This window comes from Ciona intestinalis, chromosome 7 (assembly GCF_000224145.3).
Source record: "Ciona intestinalis chromosome 7, KH, whole genome shotgun sequence".
Taxonomy (NCBI): domain Eukaryota; kingdom Metazoa; phylum Chordata; class Ascidiacea; order Phlebobranchia; family Cionidae; genus Ciona; species Ciona intestinalis.
This window is the reverse complement of record NC_020172.2, coordinates 3,204,731-3,220,327: the sequence shown is the minus strand read 5'-3', so window position 1 is coordinate 3,220,327 and position 15,597 is coordinate 3,204,731. Positions and strand designations below refer to the sequence as shown.

The 15,597-nt window shown below is 35.0% G+C and overlaps 1 protein-coding gene across 3 annotated transcripts in view; it reads right to left on the bottom strand.

The window, feature by feature from the left end:
* The window catches only part of LOC100176095 (focal adhesion kinase 1), a 68,983-nt gene extending 56,847 nt beyond the window's left edge, over positions 1-12,136 (bottom strand). The window contains exons 1-13 of one of the 3 annotated variants that reach the window (XM_026835157.1): positions 11,696-12,136; positions 9,859-9,930; positions 9,615-9,710; positions 8,827-8,935; positions 7,039-7,350; positions 5,430-5,536; positions 4,976-5,031; positions 3,861-4,083; positions 3,348-3,459; positions 2,713-2,818; positions 2,390-2,618; positions 1,668-1,750; positions 1,176-1,329 (exon numbers count right to left, since the gene is read on the bottom strand). In XM_026835157.1, the coding sequence (XP_026690958.1) occupies positions 1,176-1,329; positions 1,668-1,750; positions 2,390-2,618; positions 2,713-2,818; positions 3,348-3,459; positions 3,861-4,083; positions 4,976-5,031; positions 5,430-5,536; positions 7,039-7,350; positions 8,827-8,935; positions 9,615-9,710; positions 9,859-9,930; positions 11,696-12,017 (1,981 nt within the window). In that variant the 5' untranslated portion in view covers positions 12,018-12,136. The remainder of the gene's footprint in view (positions 1-1,175; positions 1,330-1,667; positions 1,751-2,389; positions 2,619-2,712; positions 2,819-3,347; positions 3,460-3,860; positions 4,084-4,975; positions 5,032-5,429; positions 5,537-7,038; positions 7,351-8,826; positions 8,936-9,614; positions 9,711-9,858; positions 9,931-11,695) is intronic. The other 2 variants (XM_026835158.1, XM_026835159.1) reach the window with 2 other exon arrangements.
* Positions 12,137-15,597: the final 3,461 nt, after the last annotated feature.

The window sequence follows — 15,597 nt, the reverse complement described above, 5'->3', positions numbered from 1 at the left end:
TAATAATTATGTTACAGTAAGACATGTGAAGTAACAATTGAACAAAAAAAGGTTCAAAATGCAACACGGCAATGTTTGTTATTCGATCGATTTCGTTACCTGATAATTACGAACACCCGTGATTATAACGAACACGCAACAAACATAAAACATCAAATCGCAGCTTTAACAACCTTTCTATCGCACAGGCGCCCGCACTATAGTCAGAAATATGCAAGATTTCGTAGCTTGAGTGACAGACGCGCGTAAAATATATTACGCCCGGATTTTCAATAAAATTAACCGATCACCGTCCGGATTTACTTCTACAATCCTGTAAAAAAGTTCAAGAGTTTTTGGCTTTTTATTTAAAATCAGATACGGAAACATTAGGGATTAGGCTATCGTGTAATTCGACACCGGCTGTAATTGCATAAGGTCAAACTTGCCGACGTTGCGATTCGTTACTTGCGAGAGAGCAAATTCACAACGAACGAAAAATAATTAAAGAGAAAGCTACGCTGACTAGTCTCGTTATCTCTTAGTAGCTTCACTTTTTTCATTTTTAATATTTTTCGCTCTCGCGTGCAACATTATAGCAATAGCATAAGGCTCGGCGCTCGGCCCAGATTTCAGCCGAGCGCCGAGCGTCAAAAAAGGAGACGCTCGGGCACGAGCTTTTGAGTTCGGGCTCGGCTCGGCACATCCCTAGTAATTATAGTCTGAATATGAAAACTATAATTTAAAACTCAAAACATACAGTAGGGTGGGGAAGATGAGATTAATTTTCATTGTATTTCCTATTTCCATTTGGTCGTAAGCAAAGAATATTCAAAGAAATATAAAACCGTATCCTCATGACTTTCATAGACCGTTGTTAATTGTTTAAAAAATAATCAGGATATACTTGGATATTATGTGCTAAAGCTGTCTCATCTTCCCCCTACTATAGTATATATTTTTGGAAATGATTATATTCTCAAAATGTAGTATATACACTAGGTAGATGTTTCACCTGTTTTACACCATAATTATGTTTGAAATATAAAAACCAGAATTAAAACTCAAAAATATGTATTTTCGGAAATCTTTGATGTTTTTTTACATTTAATTTTTAAATTGCAGAAACAAACGCGGAAAGAGATTGGTTGTAAAAAAACATACGAAAATATTAAAACAAAAAAAAGAAAACTTACTGTGTTTATGGTTTGACCAGGATGAAGGGAAATTTGGAAGGTCGGGTGGGTTGTTTACTGACTTCGAGTGGCGGGGACTGTTTCCGACGCTTTGACGAGCTTTCGCTGCAACTTCGAGGTCGTAACGCTGGCTCTGGATCCGACGCAGAGAATCCTGGATAGAAATAACATAATATAAACTTTAACATAAAAAACATATATATATATATATCAAAATTAAAAAAATATATAAATTCATTTCCCTTTTCGGATACTGTAAAAAATATAAAACTAATTTCAACGAGAGAAAAATGGTTGAATGAAAATAATTTATTTATCCTCCCATGGCAGGGAATGACATTTATTCACACATGAGTGTACTGTTTTATACACCTCGTGCTCGCTTAACGAGTTACCACATATCTAACTTGGTAAGTAATTTATTTTTTTTTTTTAATTTTAGGAAATTAATTTACGGAATGTTTAACTGAACATTGTTTTGTAAATCTTTACCTGACTTCTTTCAGTCTTTGGTTTATTAACTTCTGAATGTCTAGCACTGTGGAACCTCTGAAGTTTGCTTCCACGGTCCTCTTCTGTTGAAACAAATAAAAATTTATTAAAAAAATAAAAGTATTACTGCAGTTAATCTATTCATGCATTAAAAAACAACTAGAAGACTATTCAATCATACAAGACAGAAACATTAACTTTTTTCCAACAGTTTTAGGCTAAAAAAAGGCTTAAAAACCAAAAGGGCTGGGAAAACGTCTCGGAAGAGTTAAAATACAAGTATAATATGCCTGGCATTTTGCAATAACGGTAAACTTTGTGTTATTTTAGCGTGGTGAAAAAAAAATTCAGTCAGCAAAATTCTTGCCGGAAGAGCCAATATACAAGTAAACACACAGCATACTTGAAAAATAGGAGTCTGACTGGGATTCGGCGTCACAAAGTTGAACACCGGCCGCATGAAAAACTTAAATGGGCATCCCAGGTGTTAGGGTAATGGGTCAAATCTGGCCTAAATACCAGGTCCCTCAAGGACCTCACCCACAAAGAATAAATAAAAACCCAGGGTGTTGGGGTAATGGCCAAATCTTGCCTAAATCCCAGGTCCTTGAAAAGGACCTCACTCACAAGGAATAAGTAAGAATCCTGCGCGTTTGGGTAATGGGCCAAATCTGGCATAAATCCCAAGGACCTTATCCACAAAGAACAGAAAATAAACGTACTTGGAGTAGGAGCTGCGTAAGTTGGAGGAGGTGGACTTATTGGCACTCCTTCACTTTCCGATGAATATTTATGCGAGAGCGGCTCCTTCTGTTCTCTGTGCTCTTTCGCCTCCTTGTGGTCAGTGAATGGTCGGCGGATTGTACGACGAATCGAGTAACCTAGACCTTTTTTCTTTTCTGGTGGTTGTTGAGAGGCCAGTCTGGCTGTCTCCTCTGCTTCTCTTTTTGTCTGGAAAGAAAAAAGGAAAAAAAAATATTATTGTAAAAAAAAATCTGGCTAATTGATAAATTCTAGTACTTTGTAGCCTATACACATTACGTACCTCTTCAAAACTTTTAAAAAACTTTTCGTGAAGTTGTTCAATGTTTTGGTTTGATGATCCGTGTGCATTCAACTGATCTATTTCATCAAGCTGGGAATCGTCTGGACTGATAAACAATAACATAAAATTAAAAACCATAATATATATATAAATATATATATCTAAAAATAAGCCAATTGGGAACCTTATTAATTATTGAGAGAATTTACTATACTGTAATTTTGCTTGTTTGTATAAACACCGTATACTAGCCTACTAGGTTAAAATCTATTTGAAAAAAATTGTCAAAAAAATTGTGATATAAAATTTTGTGTTTAGGCATGATGCATGGGAAAAATTAGAAATTTGTGTGAATGGTACATGGAAAAAATGAAACATCTTTATATACACTAGGCAACCATGACGGATCTGGGATTCAGGGAAAATTTGGCTTACTACCGCAAACCCTAGGAAGCTTTAGGTAAGTCAGTTGTTTGTTCGGTGCAAACCATAACTTTACCCGAATGCTTATAGTTTTGCATTTGATTTTTACTCCATACTAAAAAAATTAATGACAAAAATGACTTCATTAAAAAACTCATCATAAAAATTACATAATGTCAAATAAAACCAAGAATACAATAAAAGCAACTTACTCTATAGGCAGGAATGTAGATATCGAATCAACAGGATTATTGTAAGTGTATGGATCGGTAAGCTTCCTATCTCCTATTTCAAACAGAGGGAAACTTCCTGAACGAGGACGTTCTAAGGATAGTAATCATATTAATTTAAATAATATAAGTGAAATGTACATTCACAAGATCTAGAATGAATGATTGGATGTAAATTTTATCCTTGGTTAGCAGAAAAACCTATTATTTCATAACAGTCGTTCAAATTTTCTTTGGCTTAGTTAGGCTCTGGCATCTCAATGCATTCTGTTGTATTTCAGACATGTCAAAATCTGTGGCATAACAATCAGTGGTCAGAAGTCACTATCAATGATATGGATAAAGCATGTTGCAACAAATGGTCATTCCTATACATGCAACTTTTTCTCCTGTTTTCATAAAACGATTTTTTCCTAAAAATAAAATTTCATAAAAAAATTGTTTTCATAAAAATGAAATTTTATAAAAATATTTTTTTACAAAAATGAAACTCACTGTTATGCTCCGGAGAATCGCCAGGGGGAACGCTTTTTGGGCGATCGCGATCCGAATATTCACTTGGAGGATGAAGATGGTGATCTTCTGGAAGGGAGTAAGGGTCCTCTGCTGGAAGAGGGGACCAAGGGTCTTCACTTGAACTTTGACCTGAAGATGAGGTACGTTGTTTCTGCACACGGGTGTAGTACGGCTTCTTCTTCTTTACTTTGCTGTATTGGACCTGGATGAGAATTTTAGTTTAGAAGAGAAATACATGAATAGGGTAATGGCATAGATTATGACATAGATGAATTTTAAGATAAATCTGGGCAGACATTGTTAAAATGCATAAACTTTACTGTATTTTATCTGGATAGGGGCTTTGGTTTAGAACAGAAAGAAACATGCATAGGGAAATGGCAGAGATAGACATATTTAGAATTTTAAGCAAAATCTTAGCTGACACTGGTTAAATGCACGAGACAGTACGAACACACACACATATTAGAAGGGTAAAACCACATACATGCCACTTATGGGCAATCGGGAAGGTTTGGCCTAAATCTCAGTTTGTCCTCACTTTAAAACCTTACCCATACAGAACAAAATGCACACGTGATACAACAATATATATACATTGATGACTCACTAACAATTAAGTTGTAATATTTACATAGCTAATGTACGATTACATTACACAACAGTGACAACAGCAACAAATTTGAGAACATTTTGCAATCTTCTTATGAAACACCAAGCATAGTTACAAACTGTATTACACTGTAAGAAGTAACATTATGGCGTATTTACATTATATAGTAGAATGGGGGGAGATGGAACACCTTGATCACATAATAAGCAAATATCCAAATTGTTTTTTAAACAATTAACAAGGTTATATGATTGTTTAAATGTTCTTTGTTTAGTACAAAATGAGACGAGAAAATAGAATGAAAAGGTATCCCATCTTCCCCCACCCTACTAGAAAGAAAGAAATAACTACTTTTTACATAACACCAGTGAAAGTGTGGAACTACTGCATTTCGCATATCTTTTCATAAAGACCCTATAGTTACACACTGTCTAAACACCCTATTGGAGTAATAACAGTATATCTATATAGAAAAACTTACTTCTAACAGTGGACTTGATCTGCCACTACCTGGTGGTAAGTATCGAAGAGGTTTTCCTAAATAAATGTTTTATGAATATATTTCAAATATAGGCAGTAATATTAGTGTAGTATGTATGGCATTTATTTCAAAACAGTGTTTTAAACTTTCTTAAATTTTTTTGTTGTTTTCGAACTAGTATTTACTGTAAGAAAATAGGGAAATAATTATATTTATTTTGTGATTTTATCGAAATAAAAAGTCTAAGCCAGTCAAAACTCATTAATAATACTGAACAGCAATTTTTGGACAACAAATATGACTTATCAGTTATCACAATTTTCTTTGCATACATGTAAGCTTTGGTTGCAAAAAAACGAACAAGATTTAGCGCCTACAACATTTTACAGACGAATACAATGACTGTAGATGACTAAAAACATGCGAGATGACTTTGTCTCAAATGAAAACAAACCTGTTGGTCCTTGTGGCAGCTCAGAGTTAACTCGCCTGAGATTGCTTGAGTATGCTTGGTCTTGAGGGCGAGGCTGGTGAACTGCATGTGCCCCTGAATCTGTAGGGCTGGGTAATATTCATAAGGTTTAGAAACTTAATATAAACAAAATTTGCAGCATATGCAAGTTTTTTTTAATGAAAATTTGGCCTAATAATGTGACATAATTATAGTGCAGTTTCACGTATAGTAATCAATTCATGGAATTTCATTGAAAAATGTGGTGAATGCAGAAGGGTTAGCCCTTCTGATTTGTATAAACCAATAGGAGTAAGGTAAAAGCTGTTTTAGATTAAAATTTAAGTGCTAAAACATAAAACGTCACCCGTCACCCATGGTTTTGTATGGTTTTAAATTTTTTTTTATATATTTATACATTTAAATTTCAGTTCCGTAACATAAACAAGCACTAAAACCAAAGCAGATCCATTTTGCTACAAAATTATACATTTGCCATGAATGCTAACAAATGATTGTGCTTCAAGGTTGCAGTATCAATGCTTATATGTTGACTTTCTATAATAAATAAGAATAAACATTCCAAACACCAAAAAAAACAGCAACAAAATGCTTCAAGCAAATTTTTGTATATTGCCAGTAAAATAAGACACCTGTTAAAAATAGAAAACCTTTTACATTTAGAGCACAATCTAGTTTCACATTGGATAAAATACCTGACATAGACAAACAAATTCCAACTGACAAATATTTACTGAGCTCATAACACTCAGTAATGGTTGATGAGGTTATAAGAGGCATGTGACCTACAAGGCTTAAATATACTATGCTAAATACATGGTATAAATGATACTATTATCATGTATTATTATATAGCTATACATTTTTTGGCCTTTACACTTACGCTTTTCATTTTTTGGTTAAAAACATTTGTTATAAGACACATTGTTACAATGTTATAACATTAGTAAGTTGTAGCTGTAGGTGTAACAAATATAGGGAACCTCGCTGATTAATGCGGCAAATACTGTAAAATTTAGCTCAGTTTGTTTGTTTAAACATTTAAATGCAAACAAAAGCCGTTTTAGCCATAAAACTGAGGTGCTAAAATATAACTAGTGTTTCCAAAGTTGCACTTTGAAGTTTTGAACAATACGCCAATTGGCAATGACAGTATGCAGACATATTGGTTTCTGGCCTTTTGCCTAAAATATTTGTCTATCTGTTGTGTTAAAACAGTATACAAATATATTTGTTGCGTAAAGCATGCTTGAAATAGTAAGTTCAGCAAACTTAAATTTCAGGTTTCAGGAAAAAAAGAGCATTCAAATTTGAGAAAATATGTGGAAATTAAACTTTTGCCGATCTGCATTAGACATGCATTTTAAAAGAAGGATTTAGCAGCGGCAGGTTAACGTCTTACCGATGGTGAAAAACAGAATTTGATCTCGAAACGCCCTTGTAGGTTTGTTTCCAACCACCGGGCTGTGGTACCTTGTTAAGTTGGGGGGTACCGTCATGCAAACTGGTTAGATTGGATGCAGAGTTATGTTGGGGAACCCGGAAGCGGGTACGAGCGGATGTATAGAGAGGAGACTCAGAAGACACGGACCTTTTGTGGCTCGGAGAAATCTGCTGCGACCTGCTCTTATTGAGGTTGTTATCAGGGATGTGTTCGGTCGAACCAAAAGGTGAAACAGAATGACTATGATAGTGAAATGATGATTCTAGTGAAGATGGGATGGAGGGACTGCGTTGATGACGTGCGGGGATCGGATTGGGGTCTAAGAGATCCTCGTGATCGTTTAGGATGATGTCGATGTTGCTAAGACTGAGATTGGATGCGGGTCGGATCAAACGATGAGGACTCAAAGAGTGTCGGCTCCGGTTTTCGGTGTGTTTCGCAAGGAACCGTGAGTACGCACTTCATGTGATTGAGATGATAATGAGATTGATGAGATGATCATGCAGGAATTAATCATAAGAGGGGTTATGGCATGCTGGTATATTGTATAATGTAGGGTGAGGGTTAGGTTACTAATTGGTGAAGGAATGAGAATGAAAATATAAGATGACTGTATAATTATGAAGTACAAAAACTGTATACATTATTAATTCAAGTGAAACTTTTGGTGTGTTTATACTAAAAGTAACAGTGTTTCTGTTTAACTGTTTAAGTATAGCATAGATAAGATTGTATAGTGTTTTAAAAAAGACAAAAAGTATTTACTTATATTTTGTTAATAATGATATCTTAAGAAATACTCAAGATTACAGTGTTAACTGATAAAGTTAGATAGAATCTTATAATGCTACTCTACAAAAAAGACAAACAAAAATTGGTTATAGTGAGGTACTAATGGTAATGATATATGAATAACTGCAATAGCAATATTATTGAGACACTATGTGTGGTTGAGTTGCAAAACATACTAAACAGGAAACATTAGCACCATTTCCCTAAGAGAGTTGTCCATAGTGAATAGGTCAAACACTTATAGACGTAACCTCCAACTATAGGTCATTGACTCATATTTATAATAGTAAATGTATACAACTTATTTCTTTTAAACATCTGAATTTATGGATCTTATTTTTTTACTTTGTTATCATGATAAGACAACAGTTGGGTTTATGTTGTGTTTGTAACTTTGTATTAATTTTAATGCACCACCTTCCTTACTATATGAATCAGGAAGTAGTGATGACTGCATGTGTTTGAATATGCAAAGATAGACTTCAGTGAATGTTCATGCAGTATCTACTATAGTAGGGTGGGGGAAGATGGGACACTTCTTCTTGCTACCTATCCCAGTTGGTGGTAAACAAAGAACAAAGAATTATAGAACTGTACCCTTATGACTCCCATAGACAGTTGTTAATCGTTAAAAACACGGTCAGGATATTTAGACATTATGTGCTAAAGGTGTCCAGTCTTTCCCCACCCTACTTTATGATATGATTAAAAACATAGTAACATACCAATGGGTATGGTGATGAAATGTGACAATGATCCTAACTAGATGTTGTGAAAATTAAAAAAAATCATGTTATTGGCATATGCAAAATATTTTACCTATAATTCTAAATATTTAATCTTTATCACACATTACAATGATATAACATTATGATTACTATTCAGATTTGACATTGTATGAAAATTGGACATAACACACACATTTAATTCTGCAATCATAGGCGTCAAACCTGGGATGGAAGGGTAGGCAAGCGTAACTTTAATTTCTGCACTGAATTAATCAGTAAACAACGGAACCAAATTTGTATGCCATGGGTGTTTAACTGTCCTTGCCTTTCTGCACTTTTTAGTTTGGCGCCTATACCCACAAACCCACAACATACAAATAGTATATAAATATATCCATAGAAATAACAAACTCACACTCCAGAAGTGGCAGGAGACGATTCTCGTCGGATAAGTGAGATGTCCCCTAGTGGTGAAGGATTAATAAACGATCTTCGCTGATCGCGATCAACAGCAGTAGAACGCTCTGTGTGGGAAAAAGAATGTTAAAATAAAACAGCAATAAGAATTAAAAACAATTAAATAAAGCGGCAATAAAAAACTATGGAAAAATCCTAAATAAAACGACAATAAAAAATTAAAAATATTGTTGTTTTTTAAATATATGTAGGAGTTATTTCAGTAAGGTCACGACAAAAACTGTAGCTCATACATGAAAAAATGGTTAATTTCATGGTGAACAAGCCTATACTGATTCTATACACTATAATAAATAGGCCTATATGCTATATAGCTGCCCTGCTACCCTACCCTATATTATATATATACATAATACATAGGAACAAAACTTTTACAAATGCAGGTGGGCAGGGATAGTTTGACTTGCAGTCGTATGTAACTTATTGGTTCCAATGTTTACTGATTAATGAAGTAAAGGCTGTATGGTAGACCAGCCTGCCCTGCCCCCTGGGTTTGTCACTTATATATAGGGATATATAGTAGAGTGGGGGAAGACGAACACCCTCAGCACATTACATCCAATTATCCTAGTCCTGTTTTAAAAAATAACAACGGTATTTGGGAGTCGTGAAGATACAGTTTTATAATTCTTTGAATGTTCTTTGTTTCCTATGAAATGGGAATAGAAAATAGAATAAAAAGGTGTCCCATCTCCCCCCCCCCCACCCTACTATATGAATGTTCACCTCTGATAGCTGGTTGTTTAGTTTCAACTGGTTCCTCTTCAAGGTCTGGAGGCAATGCTTGTGATTTTAAATTTATAATCCTACAACTTGTTTGATCTGTAAAAAAAAATATTCAAATTAAAGTTTGACTTTTTTTATGAGACTGGTACAGTAATAAAAATTGGTCACAACAATTATCTATAATTAAGGCAGGCAAAAAAATCCTCTTCCCCACACAGTAGTTAAAACTTAAAACTTAGCTCACCTGTTTTATCAGAACCACGTTCAATTTCAGTAAACCACTGAAAAAGTACATCAACTGTAAACCATAATGACTCTGAAAAACATAAAAATAGCATTATCACAACACGGACAGCCCGACTAGCTATAAGGTGACAAAACTTGCTTAATTTTTGGTTGACGATTTGGACTGCAACATATGTCATGCACAGGAAACATGATTCACAATTGAGTTCATTATGGCCATACAACCGCTATTATCATGTCTCCAGTTCATGTTATGAACATAGATCCATGTCTTTTATGGTTTATAAACTCTCATAGTTACTGTTAATGTAAGGTTAGGGGTGACCGGGGTAATGGGTGACAAAACAGGGGTGGCATCAAATTTTATCACTCAAGATTTAAGCTTGTAACAGCCTTTACCCTGCAGTCTGAGTCTATACAAATAAGCGTAGCCAAAACATACTATATTTGCTACATTAATTTATAAGGCTTCCTATGCTTAACAATTATATGTGTAACTGCATTTTAGTAATGTCGTCATAGATTTTGCTAATTATTTAAAAGGTGGGCAGCCATGCTTTAGATATTGTGTTGTTATGTATTTTTTATAACTAATATTGCCTTGACATTATCTGTTAAAATGTTAAAACTAGGCTACTAACTATAAACGTAACTTACTTTATCCTCGCGTGGCCGGAAAATGACAGTCGTTATACACAGGTGTTCTGTTTCATACACCTCATGCCAGCTTACGAGTTACCAAGTATGTTACTTTGTGAGTGATTATTTTGGAAAGAACTGTTTCACTTTTTTTGTGTGGCTGATGGTTTAGACAACTCAACTAACATGTGCAAAACTATAACCAAAAATACATTTAGTCTTACATAGCTTTATTATAGGCAGTTGAACTTTCCTGTAGGCAAGACAAAAACTTAAACAACCAACAAGTCTTGTAGGCTTACAATTTAACAAAAACTGCGCTTGTATGCACCACTGTATAAACTAGATTAATATGTCACTCTGGTTTATATGATTACTTGATACTGATAATACTTCTGCCGTTTAGTTTACTTGGTATTAGTGTTACTAAATACCATACCGCCATTGTAAGTCTTGAATTAAACTTACGTAGTTATAATTCTAGCTACCTAAGCTTGTTATATTACGGCTGCAACTATTATACACAGTCCATGCTTAGGACTAGAAAAATGAAAAACTAAAGCATTTTACCATTTTACGTTTATGTTTTACCAAGAAAAATAAAGGCTAGTCTAGCGCTGCTAAACTGCATTAATGGCAAAATGTGAAAAGTTTACCGCGCGCTAAAATTGCGTATGAACCTCACTCAATACATAAATAATTGCAAAATTTGCCCGTGTGTTTGGAGTACAAATTGGACTACATTTGCTATACAATGCCCCTCGGTATTTTAAACGGTACTAAATTTACAAAACTTGTTACAAATATAACGCAATAACTTTCGTAATGAGTTAATGTGTTTAAAAATAAATCGCAATAACTTCTTCTGGCTCTTAATTTCACTTTACAATGCAACAACACCCCAGCTCCGCTAGTGGGGAAAGGGGACCTCCCTTGAGTTAAATTTCTACAGGTGAAGTCAAGCGTAAAAGCCCGCTTTTGGAAATATTACATCATTTCCGATTGACACTGATTTTATACAGAAAGTGGCGGTAAACTTTAGTTTGGTCAGAAAAAAATAGCGAATACAAACTTTATAAGCTTTCTCATGTTTTCTATATCGTCATTTACCTTTTCGACACACTTCTCATCGATTTTTCATACAAATTGAAACATGTTACGTCCTTATATTAAAATCAAAAATAGATCAAACTTACCTCCAGAAACCAAAGCTCTGGTGGGCCTATTCGTTCTTGGCTCTTCTTTTACAAACGGTTGGTTATTCGGGTTAATCCGACCGTCTGCACGGTTTTCGCTGTCCATTGGTCTTCTGATTACCGTATTTGATTTATCGCTACCTGAAGCAATGCATGTCAAGTTTGATCCATCTACTGTATCTAGTGGACTACCCCGGCCATCCTCTGGCTCCGAGGGATTATCAAAAGATCCTCGTTCTTCCTCATTATCTGTGTCTTTAGAGAACACGTGGCTTTTTCGCTTTTGTTTCTTGCTGGTGTGGCTTCCAGAAAACTTTAACATGTTCACTGCCTTCTATTTTTCCGCATACTCCTCTTTTAATAGTTTAAAATCCACACGAAGTGCCACGAAACTTGAGAGCACCAATTAACAGTTTATAACAGGTCTACAATATATATAACAGGTCTATACACAGTATGTAGCTTGTTTAGATCGTCTAATAAAACAAAAGGCTTATCTAATAAAATTGTTCTATGTGCCATTTCATACCTGAAGCTACCACACACTGTGGTTCAAAACTTTGGTAGCATTTTGTCTGTTACTGATTTATATAGTTGGGTGGGGGAAGATGGGACACTCATTCTTTCCATTTTTCGTCCCATTTAAAAGTAAAAAATGAACATTTATAGAATCATAAAACCGGATCATCACGACTCCCACAGACCGTTGTTAACTTTTAAAAATACGATCAGGATATTTGTATATTATGTGCTAAAGGTACCCATCTCCCCACACAGTACTATATATAAAACATGGCGATACAGTTTTAACTTTATATAAATACTGTCGTTATATGTTTACCTTATACTAAAGCCATATAAATACATAATAGAAAGGATATAATATAGTGTCGTGGCTTAACAGTCTCTGCTACATTAATGTTTCCGGTGTGTGCTAGGAATGACGTCATAAGATGCAATTAATTCTGCATCTAATATCACGGGCCAACAAAAAGTCACCACCGCGAGCCAACAATGTTACTGTAACGATGGGAAATAAGGCTTGACCCGGTTAAAGGAATAATTTAACTTTTCTATGGAGCTGTAACTATTAGCAGTAGTTTTAGGCAGTCTGGTTATTGTATAGACTATATACTTCTCATTAAACTTGGTACCCCATAGAGTATAGACCTATAGTTATATATACTTTTCTAGTTTTGTAGTAGAGTACTGTGGGCGAAGACGGGGCACCTTTATCACATAATATCCAAATATCCTGATCATATTTTGAACAATTCACAACGGTTTTAAAATTCTTTGAATATTACTTGTTTACTACCAAATGGCACGAGAAAACAAAACAAAAATGTGCCTCATCTTCCCCAACCCTACTATATACCATGTTCGTTCATTCAGCTGGTTTAAACTATTGGGTGACTTTAAGCAAAACTATTGTAATGAGGCTAACGTTTCAAATTTCAAACCACGAAACATACTACTAATAGCAACACAACAAAACACAAAACACGCGATGTGTTTTCCCAGAAACTTAACAAGTAAAACTAAAACATTGATAAATAAACCAAACTCGAATTAGCAATTATAGTTTGCCCTTTGATTGAAACACGATACAGTAATAAACATATGCCTTATTTGAATGTTTTACATTAGCATGTAACTCTTATGTACTTCCTTGACTAATATCACAACTGTTCTTCGCAATCTGTCACATGCAACCAACTTATAGTAAATATAACTTTATACGTTACTATTGCATAACCTGTAGCCAAATTGTTTATGAAGAGGAACTAATTTTGTCTATTATCTAATCCTATTAAAACCTGCTGTAGCCGCCTCTTCCTATTGAGGCGGTGACGAGAGTAGTGACTAACGGAATCAAAATATAAAAGCTGCTATGGCGCTGAGTAAGTGGTAAGCATCGGTCTACTGTACAGGCAACAGATCTGATACACGTTGAGTCGTGCTGCTGCTGGCCCGCTTAGTTGCACATAAGCAGCACGGTCTAAAATCGGGAAGTGGGCGAGATGCAACAGTGCCTTCCTGTTCGCACGTGCTAGGTAAGGGCGCACACACACGGTTTGTTTGAATCATATACACGGACTATTGTATACGTATGTGAATGCATAGCGTGCGCTGTGGAGGACACTTTGTTAAAACTAAATCACTGAACTTCATATGACTCAGAACTCGTCGTAGTATTCTATATTGAATTCTCTATACAACTGTCTCCAAAAATCTATAGTATCTTCGCGCATGTCTTGACTATAAACTATATACTTTACGGTTTACACTTTTAGTTAATCTCATAGCAATTCCTTTCGTCAAAGCTTGAACTCCAAAGTTAAGTATGTGTTTCATAAACTGTATATATTGCTAGGCGAAAACACCCTAGCTTATACAGTTCAATTCATGGCTAAATAAGTGTGCGGGTAGCACGAGAAATAATACCATTATTTCATTCGTACAACCAAGTGTATTAGTATCAAACATATAAAAATAATATATAGTAGAATAGGGGAAAATGAGACACCTTTTTGTTTTATTTTCTCGACTCATTTGGTAGTAAACAAAGAACATTCAAAGAATTATAAATCCCCTTCGTTACAACTCCCATAGACCGTTGTTAATTGTTGAAAACACGATCACAATATATAGATATTATATTTTAAATCTGTCCCATCTTCCCAACTCTACTATATTTTTCCAACATGGTGTTGCTAATATAGAATTGTGAGCAACTGGGCCCTTACCCCTTTACCCTGCGAAAATGCATTAAATTTTAAACAAGTGTGTAAGTATTGCTATCCGCTTCATACGAAATGGTTCCTTATATATTTAATACAACGCGAGCATCCGGCTCATTCATTTGGATGGATGGGAAACTGACTTATGATGCTGCTGTGTTTTCGTTATTGTGCAACGCAAACAGAACCCTATCCTGCTATGAAAACGTCATCGCGACCGAGCGGTGAGTAATAAGCAACCAAATCATCAGTTGTCCTCAGAAGCTGGACTGTATATGCAGTGTGCAATTTAAAATACTCACTGTTGTGAACGGCCTTAAACCTAAACTGATTGCCTAAAACTTACATTTGCCCAAAGTCTATACATCAGTTTATTTCAATACATTCACCTATAGCTTATATTGCATTGCTCTTGGTACTAAATGATGGTCTTTTGTATTTAGATTTCATTATATTCACAGCGCTAGTGATTATATAGTAAACTGCAGTCCTGACTTGTTTAATGACTTTGCCATCGTTTCTATTGCTTAGTCTACGCGGACAAGACTCCGAGTGAATACTTAGCGCGGGCGGAAATTACGGCGCTCATTTCCGGCAGAGCGTGATGTGATTCTCTCGATGTTCAACTCTCTTACGCTATTTATAGTGCGACATAAATGGTGGCAGGCCAAAAAAGCAAACCATGCAGCAAATATGAATCAGGTATTGGTTTACAAACATAAATATTTTACAAATTATGGGGAAGTAAAATGACCTTCTTATGTCACTGTAATATATATCCGTCATGTTTTTTTTCGTTTAAAAAACAGAGGAAAAAATGAATTTCTAAAAGTTACGTTTTATTCTTCCGAATGTTCATTTGTAAATTTTCGAACACACTAAATGTTATTTTTTCCATTAAGACGCAGATCATAAGCTTCTTCTTCTGACCTCTTCTTGCTTACTGCTGACCGCAAGTGTCGAACTTGTTTATAATAATTTGTATGACTGATGATGTTAATACGGTATTAACAGCATGCTAAGGGCACCTGCCGTTAACGTTTTAATCTAAAGACACCCATACTGGAAGCACTATTTCCAAAACCCAATTCCCTTTTGTTTAAAGGTGGATTCTATAACTTTGCAACCACTTTTTTCATTATGGAATACCTGTATACA